This window comes from Puntigrus tetrazona, unplaced genomic scaffold (genome assembly GCF_018831695.1).
Source record: "Puntigrus tetrazona isolate hp1 unplaced genomic scaffold, ASM1883169v1 S000000001, whole genome shotgun sequence".
NCBI classification, from domain to species: domain Eukaryota; kingdom Metazoa; phylum Chordata; class Actinopteri; order Cypriniformes; family Cyprinidae; genus Puntigrus; species Puntigrus tetrazona.
The window spans coordinates 3,383,185-3,397,297 of record NW_025047681.1 but is presented as its reverse complement, the minus strand read 5'-3'; the positions used below and the strand labels follow the sequence as shown (position 1 = coordinate 3,397,297).

The following is a 14,113-nucleotide window of genomic DNA, read 5'->3' as shown; positions in this document are numbered from 1 at the left end:
GGTATTGGCCTACTTATGTACCGGCCTAAAAAATACTGGGGTCCTTTTGAAAAGGGTGCTAGGTCCGAGAGTCTCACGCTTCGAGAGGGGTTCCTAGGTAGCCAGAATCTTGAGGTCCTACAACCTGTCGTTTCTGAACGGGGAAACCCCTTTGCCAACTAAAATTGTAGCATTTTGATGGACAATGTCCCTTTGAACTTTTGACCCTAAAGAAGGCCGTGAGGTCACAGGATCCTCAAATTTTCCCACCCAAACCAAGGTTATTTTTAAATTAGTTTAATTTGAATATAGTTTGTAAATTATTTAAAAATTCTGTTCATTATTATTTTGTTAGTTTTAGTTTAGTTTTCATTTTGTGCTAACATTTTTATAAGCATGTGTGGCCATGATAAGCATGTTGATTTAGCCAGTGCACATTTGATCGAAATCCTATACAACAAATTTCAGTACAACAGGAAAAAAACAAATACTATGCTTTACTTTACATTTATTTTGAACAGACAGTTGTACAAAATACTTTTTCCAACTAGATGTGAAAAATATGCAATTTTATATTGCATTATAATGTTGTTATTATATAAAGTTATTTTGAATAAATTCTTGAAATATATTTGATTTAGTTAACATAAACAAAGGGAAAAACGAGTTTCAGTTCATTTTTGCTTAATTTGTTTAGAGAATGGAAACTTAAATTTCAAAAAGTGACATACTATCTGTTTTCTTTATTTTATAAAACACTATGTATCAAACAAATAAAAGCATACCTTTATACAGTGATGCATTATTATTAAGACAGTAAGTGTTTAAAGTTGATATTGCTAATAACAATACAGCTGAAGTGATTGCGCTGCCCACACACACACACACACACACACACACTTCCAGCCTTTAAGGGTTCATCGTAAAACTCAAAATGTGTTTGACATTTAAAATCAAAATGTTTACAATTAGGGTCACCCAGAAGAAAGTTTCACAAGACATTGTCTTAAAAGAATAGTTCACCAAAAAATAAAAATTCTGTCATCATTTCCTTTAGGCCGGGCTCACGAGTTGAGGAGGAGAGCGAAGAATTAATATAGAATTAATTCTTGAAATACAAAGTAAGTTTGTTGTAGGAGGATTATTGTATGCGCAAAATCTTATAACACTGCTAGAATTTCGTCAGAGGTAAAAACAGTGAATCGATCAAAGAATACAGATTTTAGCCCAGGATTAGATGATTTTGAAAATTGGTCTCAGGTGGCCAAATTGGGGCGAAGCCAGTCTTAAGAAATAAGCATATCTGACTGAATGTCATGCAGGAACATGATTTTGAATGCCGTTTTTTCATTATTTACTAAGCAAAAGTTGCGACAAAATTAGAATGCTTTCCAACCCCTAACCATTCACATTAAAAGTAGTGACTATTGGTTTATTAAGTATAAAATGTATAGAATCTAAATCAATCTTTACATGAGGTCTCTAATCTCTCTAATGCTGGATTTTAAATCTACAGAGCTGTCTTTGCAGATGTGTCTTCCATCGTAATTGGTGGCAGGTAATCTGACGGCTCTTTTTCTCCCAGTCGAGCAGCAGAGGTGGATTGTGTAAAGCCAGCAGGCAGCCGACCTTGTAACATTCATCAGCCAGCTCACACAGAGGGTCAGGTTGCTGAAAAAGTTCCAGATAGACAAACTGATTAACAATTAATGATTGAATATCTTGACATTTTATATTTTATTGCATTTTTCTTTACCTTGTACATGGTCTGGAGGTCTCTAGCCTCTTCGTGAAACATTATCATTTGAATATTTTGGATAGCCAATTCAATATATTTAAGTTGCTTTAAAACAAAACAATAAAATTACAGTGGTTTAATGACACCTTTGACTTGATAATATTTTTTTAATTAGAGCATGTATGATTTCTTTGTTAAAAGTCTTTGTAATCCTGTACCTTTGTTTGCAGTCTCGTATTTTTGATTTCTGTTTTCTTTAACTCCCCTTTTTCACCTTCCTCTTTTTAAGGTCAACTTGGAAAAAGAATAAAAATCTTCTTTCTTTTACTCATGTCTTGTTGAGCTTTATCGAAAATTTCCTGTAATAGAGAATAAAATTCAAGTTTATGTAGATGTGACAGTTTGACCTCAGTAAACAATGTTTATGTAGGAAGGGTAACGTTATGTATTCAACCCTTATTCCCTGAAGGAGGGAACTGAGACATCAAGTCAGTGACTGACAAATTTGGATCATGCTTAGAGAGTGTAAACTTAGCCAATGCACATCGGCGTGTGCCGCTGATCACAGTGTGAATATAAGTAGACATCAGGTGCAGCTCATATTCAGGTTTTCGATGAGGAGCCAGCTCTCAACTGGTTCTCAAGGATTCACTGAGTGAGGACCTGGCACTGGACACTGCACCACATATGGCTGCTGAGTGGACAGAAGAGATCAATAAGTTCTACTGCATGGGCTCTTTGGAGCCATTATAACAAACCAAACTGAAGAACTTCTACCCATTTGAGGTGAGAACACAGGAGGATACAGACTTCACAAGAAGGCTATAGAATCCAGAAAACATGTTGAAAGGCGCCAACAGCTCTTCAGATATCCGAGGGGGCAAATACTGTGCCTGATAAGCCAAAATGATGGCATCCACTATCCAGTGGGCCATCCTCTGCTTGGCAATTTCCCTGCTGCCAGACAAAGCTGATCTGAGGCCCTGAAGTTTTACGTCCAGTTAACGTAGTATAGGACAAACATAGGTAGGTGCTAGAGCTTGCAGGCTCACCACCTGATACCTAAAATGAGTGGTGGACCTTGGGCACAAAGCCGGGCCGGGCCATCAGGATTGCCTGGTCAGCTGGACCAAACTCTATTCATGATTGCCAGCCAAAAATGAAAGCAGATGTCCTACTTTCTTGATGGAGGCCAGTGCAAGCAGGAGCAGAGTTTGCATTAATAGAAACATCAGCTTGACTGTCTGCAAAGGCTCAAATGGGGTCTGCTGTATTGCTCTAAGCACTAGAGACAGGTCACAAGAGGGTATACAAGGGGGCCGGGAGGATTTACCCTTCACGACCCCCTAAGTCATCTGATGACCAGGTCGTGCTTCCCTACCGACTTCCCTTCCACGGTTTCAGTAGTTGGCAGGAACAACAGCCACATACAATTTAAGGATGGAGGGAGACAGCCTTTGTTCCAACCATTACTGCAAGAAGGACAGCACGACTCTGACTGATGACAAGAATACTGCTTGACAAACAGGGGAGATGGTCGACTGCAACACAAACAGAGAGTAGTGCAGCCTGACGTGTGCAACCCGCTCAACAAGATTTCACAATGGCTGATGCACTGTACTGCCAACACCAAGAGTTCCACAAGCGTGCTGAACTCATTCAGCCTTCTCTCAGTGAAATAGTCAGAAGCAAAAAGCTGATTTTGTGCTGCCCCAGCCACCTACAAATTCTCACTCTGTGATCAGCGGCACCTGGATGCAGTCATGGCATGTCAATATGTATTGGCTCATTTAGTTTACACTGTGGATGGGTCTGTCTAAGCAAGATCCCAATTCTTCAGTCACCACGTAATTCAGTGAGCCCAACTGAAAGGGAACTAAGCTTTTCAGCGTTAGAGATCATTACCTTCAGCATTGCTTTAAGCCTTTCCTTTTCATTTGTTTCACTTATGGTTTTGTCTTTCTTTGATTTCATTTTTATGTCCATTATATGCTTTGACAACTTTTGTAGTCTCAATTTATCATACATCTTCCTTAGCTCTGATTCTCTGCAAGGATTATTAAGGTCCTCACATGAAGCTCCGCTGCTTCCCATGTCGACAGATGCCTCAAAAGCCATCCTAAAAAAGAATAAAACATACATTTACAAAACAATCATTTTGTAGTCAGCAACTTATTGTCTAATTCTAGTTGAATATAATTTACATTTATATTTTGCTGCTTATCCAAAGTAACGTATAGCTCTGGCCATTTAAAATGCTCAATTCGGGCATGCGTGATCATAGAGCTCCTGCAGGTGCTTTTTCATGTTTTTTCTTTAAATGTTGTTGTGTATCACTTAATATCCACCAGGTGGTGGAACGGACAATATTACATAATGTAAATCATTTCAGTAGTTCTAAAATCAAGATTACATTTTAAATCTAAATTTACACTCTAAAGATCAAATTGAATGCAGCGTCTTTAACTTTCTACGCCAGCACATTCACTTTTTCCTTATTTAAAGAGAAACAGATAAGACTAACATCAGACAAAACTAGAAATAGAACTACTTTTCAATGCAATATTGATGATGTAATCAGTAATCGTAATTAATTACTTTTTTGAAAGTAAAACACCCAAATGGTTCATTTCAATTTCACAATTCAAGCTGGCAAATATAGCCTAAATAAAGCAAATATAGTCTCTTAAATTCTCTCGATTGTGAATCTCTAACTAACTAGTGCCAAAGCCTGAAAAAAGGAGGTTTGTAATCATGCTCACTGATTGTCGATCCAAGCTAGAACTGATTAGAAATAACAGTATATTCTATAATACTATATACCTTGCTTGGAAGCGCTCTAAATCCTTCTTGCATTGATCAAGTTCCTGTCTAGAAATAAAAGCAGCATATGTAATAAAACACACACACACACACACACACACACACACACACACACACAAAAAAAGTGAAAACACTTTACAATTACAATACACTGACCTATAAGTTTAAATAACCAATTCATTACTTTAGGTGCATATGATCATAACTCACTGTTCAGTAATGATATAAATGAGTTTATATTACCTTGTTTGTTTCAGCTCCTCTTTACATTGATATTCACTGTATTAAAAGACAAAATACAAATGTGTACAGTGATACGACATACATAGGGTGTTATTGAAGTGCTTGGAGAGATCCAAATTTGAAAAAAAATCCAAATTTAGTGTATGCCAGATTCAGGTCTGCATCCATCTGAAAGCAATACAGCTCTCATATATACTATTTAGTGCAAACTTCTGACCGTGAATGCTCTGACATGCATTTAGAAACGATGCCTGTTCCTTTTAAATATATGTCATGAAGATTTAAGAGAAAATTCTGAAGAAGCGAAAGGCGGTCCAACCTGGTACTAAATAGTTGCACCTAATGACATGACTGATAAGTATGTGTGTCTTTAGTTGTTTGTTGATATTCAAACTGCATACAAATAATACACATTTCTGTACAGTTTTGAAATGATAAAACTACTGCTAAGGTTTCTTGAAAATACCAATATATTCTACAATACTATACCTTGCTTGTAAGTTCTCTAAATCCCTCTTGCATTGTTCAAGTTCATGTCTAGAAATAAAATCCACATAAAGAATAAAACAAATTTTAAAAATACATATTTTGTGAAAAACTGTTATTTTTGTATTTGCAAAATTTGTTTTTAAAAACTAAGGTCTCTTGAAAATACCAGTATATTCTACAATACTGTACCTTTCTTGTAATTCATCCTCAATTAATTTTTTGCATCCTTTGAGCTGATCTCTAGAAAATAGAAATATTAATACGGTTAATATAACAGGTTGGATTAGATATCATTTAATTGTGTGAGTGTTAGACTGTAGCCCTCAGACGGGACTGATTTTCTAAATTTCTAAATTTAAATTAAAGTTTTGATTCTGAAAATTCTTCCATAAAAAGTAAGATGCGAACCAATTTAAAAGGGTTTAAAGATAGAGTTATAGTGTAAAATAGAAAGTAAAAAGTGAAAGTTTAAGTGTGGTGTAAATATATATATGGGGTGTTTTGTTTTTTTTTGGCTTTTTATCCTCAGTCCAAATAATCAGGAAAGAGGAAACAAACAATAAAACAGGAGAAAGTATTAAATTATTCCTATACTATTAGTAAAACACACGTAAACAGAAGTCACACATGTAAACAGTGACTTGCTTTTTGATCAGCCACAGAAAATACCTTCTTACAGTATCAATGCATCAAAGTGCGTAGCAAGGATCGTAAAAGGCAGAACCAGAAACTCATGTGGTTTGTGTGCAAAAGTTTTATTAACTAAACGCTAACTGGCATAACTGAACACGCAAGCATAAATACACAATAAAAAGCAGAGAATGAAGCTATGGAAGGTCAGTTATTCACCTGTAAACCATCAGTGCTGTTTATAATGGGGTTTATAACTAATATTAACCCTCTGTTTAGTTTAGGTAAATGTACGATATTTGCATTGCATCGTTGGTGAGAGTTCATGTGCAGTCTCGGATGAAAGTCTTGATGTATCCATTTAATATGTATGTGTGTGTGTGTGAGATATAATATATATATATATATATATATATATATATATATATATATATATATATATATATATATATATTAAGGAGGACAGACTGAAGCAAAGACAGAAGAAAGGTAGAGATCAGAATGGCCACAAACAGTGTAGTTTTTACAGAAGTAGGAAATCTAGAAGAACGTAAAAGGAAAGATGTTGAGAAATTCACTCCAAACGCACCAAACCCCCATCTACTCGCTGGTTACCACAGCAAAAATGGCTGCCTGCTGTTCAAGGCCTACCATTCACTAAAATATTGTTCAATTATTTTATTACATTTTTTTAGGTGCACAAATTTGTATACATGAACATAACACAATGATTATATCAATTTGTTTAGTAATGTTAAACATGACTTCAGTTATTTAGTATATAAGTATTACCTTGTTTTTGAAGCTCCTCTTCGTATTGACGTTCACTATAATAAAAGAAAAAATACAAATGTATACAGTGATACAATGAACACATGTAAAACAAGAATAGGTTTTAGATCACAAATATGCCAGATTTAAGCCTGCATTAATCTGAAAGTAATACAACTCTTATATAGACTATTAAGTGCATCAGAAGACTGAATATATACTGTACATAAATGAAAAAAATGCAGTGAATGAACAAAATCAAATCAATATTTGGTATGACCACCCTTTGTCTTCAAAACAGCAGCAATTCTTCTAGGTACACTTGCACAGTTTTTGAAGGTTGTTCCAAACATCTTGGAGAACTAAGCCCAGATCTTCTGTGGATGTAGGCTTTCTCACATCCTTCTGTCTCTTCATGTAATCCCAGACACACTTGATGATGTTGAGATCAGGGCTCTGTGGGGGCCATGCCATCACTTCCTTTACTTCTTGTTCTTCTTTACGCTGAAGATAGTTATGACTTTGGCTGTATGTTTGGGGTCGTTGTCCTGCTGCAGAATAAATTTGGGGCCAATCATAAACCTCCCTGATGGTATTGCTTGATGGATAAGTATCTGCCTGTATTTCTCAGCATTGAGAACACCATTAATCCTGACCAAATCTCCAACTCCATTTGCAGAAATACATCCCCAAACATTCAAGGAACCTCCACCATGCTTTACTGTTGCCTGCAGACACTCATCATTGTACCGCTCTCAGCCCTTCGATGAACAACCTGCCTTAATATTTAAAATTTTGACTCATCAGTCTAGAGGACCTGCTGCCATTTTTCTGCACCCCAATTCCTTTGTTTTCGTGCATACTTGAGTAGCTTGGCCTTGTTCCCACGTCGGAGGTATGGCTTTTGGCTGCAACTCATCCATGAAGACCACTTCTGGCCAGACTTCTCTAGACAGTAGATGGTTGTACCTGGGTCCCACTGGTTCCTGCTAGTTCTGAGCTGATGGCACTGCTTGACGTCTTCCGATTTCAAAGGATAATAAGCTTGATGTGTCTTTCATCTTTCCTTGGCCGACCACTGCGTCTACGATCCTCACTGTTGCCAGTTTCCTTGTGCTTCTTCAAAAGAGCTTGAACAGCACATCTTGAAACCCCAGTTTGCTTTGAAATCTTTGTCTGGGAGAGATCTTGTTGATGCAGTATAACTACCTTGTGTCTTGTTGCTGTGCTCAATCTTGCCACGACATGAAAATCTACCTGGCTAGTTTGTTTGCCGTGTTCCGCTCGTTGGAACTCATAGCTTGCCAGATTCAACGTGTTAAATCGGCGTCAGGCCGTTGAGAACCGTGAGAGAGAGAACACAGACTGGATGTTCAGTTTATCTAACGAGCCCATGCAGGAAAGTTTCAGCGAAAGTGATCAAAACGGGCAAGTAATGAAGGAAAAAATGACAGTCAAAAAAAGTAAGAGAATTGAGAAACATTGAACTCAATGTATGAAATGTATCGAACATGAACACGCCTTGAGGGAAAAAATTGAATAAAAGAGAGAAGAGACATAGTCTCTATTGATTCTCAAGTTTCTCAAGACTTTGAGTGTACTCATAGAAGCGGCAGAAGCCACCACATCATAAGAAATGTTTCCTGTACTTTGCAAATAAGAAAAATTTGCATTTCTGGACAGTTTTAAAATGGTAAAAGTATTGCCAAGGTCTATTAAAAACAACAGTATGTTCTATAATACTATACCGTGCTTGGAGTTCATGCTGGGAATTCTTGTACTGTTCGAGTTCATCTCTAGAAAAAAGAAATTTAACATAAATAATACATCAAGTAAAAATAAAAGCAAATATTTTGTGTGTGGGCTTTTTGGGGATGGGTGGGTTGGAGGACAGGGTGGACTAGTCCACTAAAGTCAAGTCACCTTTGTTTATATGGCACTTTAACAATACAGTTTGTGTCAAAGCACTGAACAGTATCCAATAGGAGATCAGTGTCAATAATGTACAATGACAAGATTGAATTCAATAAAGAAATGCCTTCAACTGAAAATTGTGTATTTAGAGACGACATTGCACAGTTACTATTTAAACTGAACTAAGCTGGACAATCAAATCGATGTTAAGTGTCCCCAACTGAGACAGCTGCAAAGAACCAAAACTCCATCGGTGACAGAATAGAGACAAAGGAGGAAGAGCTTCAGTTATATCTATTTAAATGCACATTACTAATTGTTAGCTTGGTTGACTAAATCATTTTTACTTTAAAGGAACAGCAGCTATACTAATTTTGCTACAATTATACAATCTTCACTCTGGAGAAGAAACGATACTAATCCCTCAGATGATGCCAAACCCCAACATACAAAACTAACGAATGCTGAAAATTTGATGCTGTCAACAGTGTTCATCAATCCGGATTGCATTTTTATTTATTTTGATTTTTTTTTACTGTACTTCTGCCATATGGACATAAACTTGACAGTCAGCATTGATAAGCTACTTCTAAATACATTGTAGAAACCAGTGTAGTTATTACAGAAGTAGGAAGTCTAGAAGAACGTAAAAGGAAAGATGTTGAGAAATTCACTCCAAACGCACCAAACCCCATCTACTCGCTGGTTACCACAGCAAAATGGTTGCCCGCCGTTCACTTACTGTGCACTTGAAAATACGAAAGCATACTTGGCTACACGTCATGTCACTTTCACTGTAAACACTGATAAACAGCTCATAATCTATTCTAATTAGCTGCTTGTTGCTATTTTTTCGGTTAGTTCTTAAGTTCAGTCATGGGGTAGGTTTAAGAGATCTAAAATATGATCATGCAGAATAATGCATGGGGTTTACTGATATAATTAAAGATGGAATATGATAATAAAATGCATGTTAATAAGCAACTACGTAAAAGTGAGAATTTGTCCTGAAAATAAAGAGTTACCTATGATTTATATCAACATTTATAAGTAGTATCAAGGCCTACCATTCACTAAAATATGGTTAAATTATTTAATTATTTTTTTAGGTGCACAAATTTGTATACATGAACATAACACAATGATTATATCAATTTGTTTAGTAATGTTAAACAAGACTTCAGTTATTTAGTATATAAGTATTACCTTGTTTTTGAAGCTCCCCTTCGTATTGACGTTCACTATAATAAAAGAAAAAATACAAATGTAAACAGTGATACAATGAACGCATGTAAAAACAAGAATAGGTTTTAGATCACAAATATGCCAGATTTAAGCCTGCATTAATCTGAAAATAATACAACTCTTATATAGACTATTAAGTGCATCAGAAGACTGAATATATACTGTACATAAATGAAAAAATGCAGTGAATGAACAAAATCAAATCAATATTTGGTATGACCACCCTTTGTCTTCAAAACAGCAGCAATTCTTCTAGGTACACTTGCACAGTTTTTGAAGGTTGTTCCAAACATCTTGGAGAACTAAGCCCAGATCTTCTGTGGATGTAGGCTTTCTCACATCCTTCTGTCTCTTCATGTAATCCCAGACACACTTGATGATGTTGAGATCAGGGCTCTGTGGGGGCCGTGCCATCACTTCCTTTACTTCTTGTTCTTCTTTACGTTGAAGATAGTTATGACTTTGGCTGTATGTTTGGGGTCGTTGTCCTGCTGCAGAATAAATTTGGGGCCAATCATAAACCTGACTGGGTGTTCAGTTTATCTAACGAGCCCATGCAGGAACGTTTCAGCGAAAGTGATCAAAACGGGCAAGTAATGAAGGAAAAAATACAGTCAAAAAAGGTAAGAGAATTGAGAAACATTGAACTCATGAACATGTATCGAACATAAACACGCCTTGAGGAAAAAATTGAATAAAAGAGAGAAGAGACATAGTCTCTATTGATTCTCAAGTTTCTCAAGACTTTGAGAGTACTCATAGAAGCGGCAGAAGCCACCACATCATAAGAAATGTTTCCTGTACTTTGCAAATAAGAAAAAATATGCATTTCTGGACAGTTTTAAAATTGTAAAAGTATTTCCAAGGTCTATTAAAAACAACAATATGTTCTATAATACTATACCGTGCTTGGAGTTCATGCTGGGAATTCTTGTACTGTTCGAGTTCATCTCTAGAAAAAGAAATTTAACATAAATAATACATTAAGTAAAAATAAAAGCAAATATTTTGTGTGTGGGGCTTTTTGGGGATGGGTGGGTTGGAGGACAGGGTGGACTAGTCCACTAAAGTCAAGTCACCTTTGTTTATATGGCACTTTTAACAATACAGTTTGTGTCAAAGCACTCAACAGTATCCAATAGGAGATCAGTGTCAATAATGTACAATGACAAGATTGAATTCAATAAAGAAATGCCTTTAACTGAAAATTGTGTATTTAGAGACGACACTGTCCAGCTTAGTTCAGTTTAAATAGTATCTGTACAATCAAATCGATGTTAAGTGTCCCCAACTGAGACAGCGGCAAAGAACCAAAACTCCATCGGTGACAGAATAGAGACAAAGGAGGAAGAGCTTCAGTTATATCTATTTAAATGCACATTACTAATTGTTAGCTTGGTTGACTAAATCATTTTTACTTTAAAGGAACAGCAGCTATACTAATTTCTACCTCTATCTCTATTTGGGAATATAATCGTCATGTAGCATGTTGATTCTGTGTTTTATGTATGTAGTTCTGTATCTTTCTTTGTGTCTGTGAGTCAAAGCATCTGTGACCCGTGCTCCTTCACACTAGAGTTTATGGTACGTCAAATACAGGTACATTACACTGTACATCCATTAAAATCAACTGAGCCTATAATAAATTATAGTAACACTGCATTTTTGGTCAGTAACAACAGTAATGTTGTTAATAACTTCATTATTAACATCAATGATTATAATACACTAATAAGTAACGTTATAAATGACTTTAGTTTAAATTACCTTTTTTTTTTTCAGCTGCTCTTTGCATTTTTCCAGCTCCTCTTTGTACTGATATGCACTGTTTTAAAAATAAAGAATACAAATGTATTATATTATATAACACATGGAAAGCAAGAATACAACTTTAAGGACGTCATTAAGAATTATTAAATAAAATAAATCATTAAGATTAAGAGGTCAAATGTGTATTCATTAACGTAACACAATGATTATAGCAATTTGTTTAGTAATGTTATACATAACTTGAATTATTTAGTGTGTATAAATATTACCTTGTTTTGTTCAGCTCCTCTCTGTTTTGATGTTTACTGTATTAAAAGAAAAAAAATACAAATTTTACAGTAATACAATAACAGCTTTGAGGACACCATTGAAGTGCTTGTCTCTCTAAAGGTGGACTGTGGCTGTATTTATAAGTATTATAATTGGCATATTTAGCTGATAGCACAGTACAGACGAGAATATATGTGACAAGACTTCATGATGAGTGAAGAAAAAAATTTAAAGGCAAAAGGGGGTCTAACTTGGAATTAATAAGTTGTACCTATTTATGTCTGCATTTCTTTGTTTTTCATAAACAGTGTTTATCAATACAGTTTTAAAATAGTAAAGCTATTGCTAAGTACTGTGAAAATGCCAATATATTGTATATTCTATTTTAATACCATACCTTTCTTGAACGTATTCAAAATCCCTCTTGTGTGTTTCAAGGTCATGTCTAGAATTAACACAATATTAAATATACAATAGGTACAAAATATATAGTAATTTTTTTCTCATTAATGTACACACAGCACCCATATTGACAGAAAACACAGAATTGTTGACATTTTTGCAGATTTATTAAAAAAGAAAAACTGAAATATCACATGGTCCTAAGTATTCAGACCCTTTGCTCAATATTTAGTAGAAGCACCCTTTTGATCGAATACAGTGATGGGACTTTTTGGGAAAGATGCAACAAGTTTTTCACACCTGGACTTGGAGATCCTCTATTATTCCTCCTTGCGGATCCTCTCCAGTTCTGTCAGGTTGGATAGTAAACTCTGGTGGACAGCCATTTTCAGGTCTCTCCAGAGATGCTCAATTGGGTTTAAGTCAGGGCTCTGGCTGGGCCATTCAAGAACAGTCACAGAGTTGTTGTGAAGCCACTCCTTTGTCATTTTAGCTGCATGCTTAGGGTCATTGTCTTGTTAGAAGGTGGACCTTCGGACCAGTCTGATGTCCTGGGCACTCTGGAGAGGGTTTTCGTCCAGAACATCCTCTGTACTTGGCCGCATTCATCTTTCCCTTCGATTGCAACCAGTCGTCTTGTCTCTGCAGCTGAAAAACACTGCTTCACCACGCTTCACTGTTGGATCTGTATGGACAGGTGATGAGCAGTGGTTTTCTCCTGGTTTTCTCCACACATACCGCTTAAAATTAAGGCCAAAAAGTTCTATCTTGGTTTCATCAGACCATCAAGGATGGACAGAAGAAATGGACAGCACCTGAGTTAAATATATGAACTATATTCTGCATTAGTTTTTTTTTTTATAAAACAGTATTTATCAATACAGTTTTAAAATAGTAAAGCTATTGCTAAGGACTGTGAAAATACCAATATATTGTATATTCTATTCTAATACCATACCTTGCTTGAAAGTGGTCAAAACCCCTCTTGTGTGTTTCAAGGTCATGTCTAGAAGGAATAAACATAGCATAAAATGCACAATATTAAATATACGGTGGGTACGAAAAGTATTCAGACCCCCATACATTTTTCAATCTTCTATATTGCAGCCATTTGCTAAAATCATTTAAGTTAATTTTTTCCTCATAAAGGGATAGTTCATCCAAAATGCTGAAAACATTTACTCATGAATTTAGGCCTGAATCTCTACAACTTTGATATAACCTCTTAAGTGCAAACAATGATTGTGAAAGCTTTGACATGAGGTAATAAATGTTTCTTGTTCCTCGTGAAGGAAATAAGTCTGAAGGAAAGAAGTGTCCAAACAGGTGGTACCTAATTACATGACTGTCGAGTTTGTATTTAGCTGTTATTTTTGTTATATTTGATTAAGACTAAGTTGCTTTTATGTACGTTATTTGAAATGATTGCTATGTTTTAACAATATATTCTATAATACTATACCTTGCTTGGGATTCATGCTCTAAGTCCTTCTTGTTTTGTCTACGTTCAGTTCTAGAAATGAGAAAAATAGTATAAATAATGGCATCAAAAAGTCTACAGTATACTTTTATGTCACATTTTTGTTTCTCCCATGTTTTGCCCATATTTGGTCTTCCCTTCCGATATGGCTCCTCAGGGTGCCCGCCCCTTCCCGGTGGAATCCTTATGGAGTCAGTTCCTCCCATTTTTGGTTCTTCCTGTGTGTTTGGTTGTTTCCTGATTGTGTTCTATTTGATTCCTCTTTATTGAGTTATGTATTTAAGGAGCGTTCCGTTCTCAGTATTGCTACGTTTATAATATGTTCTATAATACTAGGTATAGGTGTTAGGTATAATCAC

General features: G+C 35.8%; 1 protein-coding gene across 12 annotated transcripts in view; it reads right to left on the bottom strand.

Annotated features, from left to right (window-relative positions):
- Nucleotides 1-702: 702 nt before the first annotated feature.
- The window catches only part of LOC122331563 (putative mediator of RNA polymerase II transcription subunit 26), a 274,294-nt gene continuing 260,883 nt past the window's right edge, over nt 703-14,113 (bottom strand). For 4 of the 12 annotated variants that reach the window (XM_043229079.1, XM_043229081.1, XM_043229086.1 and 1 more), the window contains 14 exons: nt 13,737-13,787; nt 13,233-13,280; nt 12,270-12,317; nt 11,872-11,907; nt 11,603-11,657; nt 10,737-10,786; nt 5,462-5,512; nt 5,273-5,320; nt 4,784-4,819; nt 4,541-4,588; nt 3,623-3,836; nt 1,936-2,076; nt 1,736-1,822; nt 703-1,650 (listed from right to left, as the gene is read on the bottom strand). In XM_043229079.1, the coding sequence (XP_043085014.1) occupies nt 2,008-2,076; nt 3,623-3,836; nt 4,541-4,588; nt 4,784-4,819; nt 5,273-5,320; nt 5,462-5,512; nt 10,737-10,786; nt 11,603-11,657; nt 11,872-11,907; nt 12,270-12,317; nt 13,233-13,280; nt 13,737-13,787 (754 nt within the window). In that variant the 3' untranslated portion in view covers nt 703-1,650; nt 1,736-1,822; nt 1,936-2,007. Of the gene's footprint in view, nt 1,651-1,735; nt 1,823-1,935; nt 2,077-3,622; nt 3,837-4,540; nt 4,589-4,783; nt 4,820-5,272; nt 5,321-5,461; nt 5,513-6,694; nt 6,730-8,421; nt 8,470-9,793; nt 9,829-10,736; nt 10,787-11,602; nt 11,658-11,871; nt 11,908-12,269; nt 12,318-13,232; nt 13,281-13,736; nt 13,788-14,113 lie in introns of those variants that run through there. The other 8 variants (XM_043229082.1, XM_043229087.1, XM_043229089.1 and 5 more) reach the window with 6 other exon arrangements.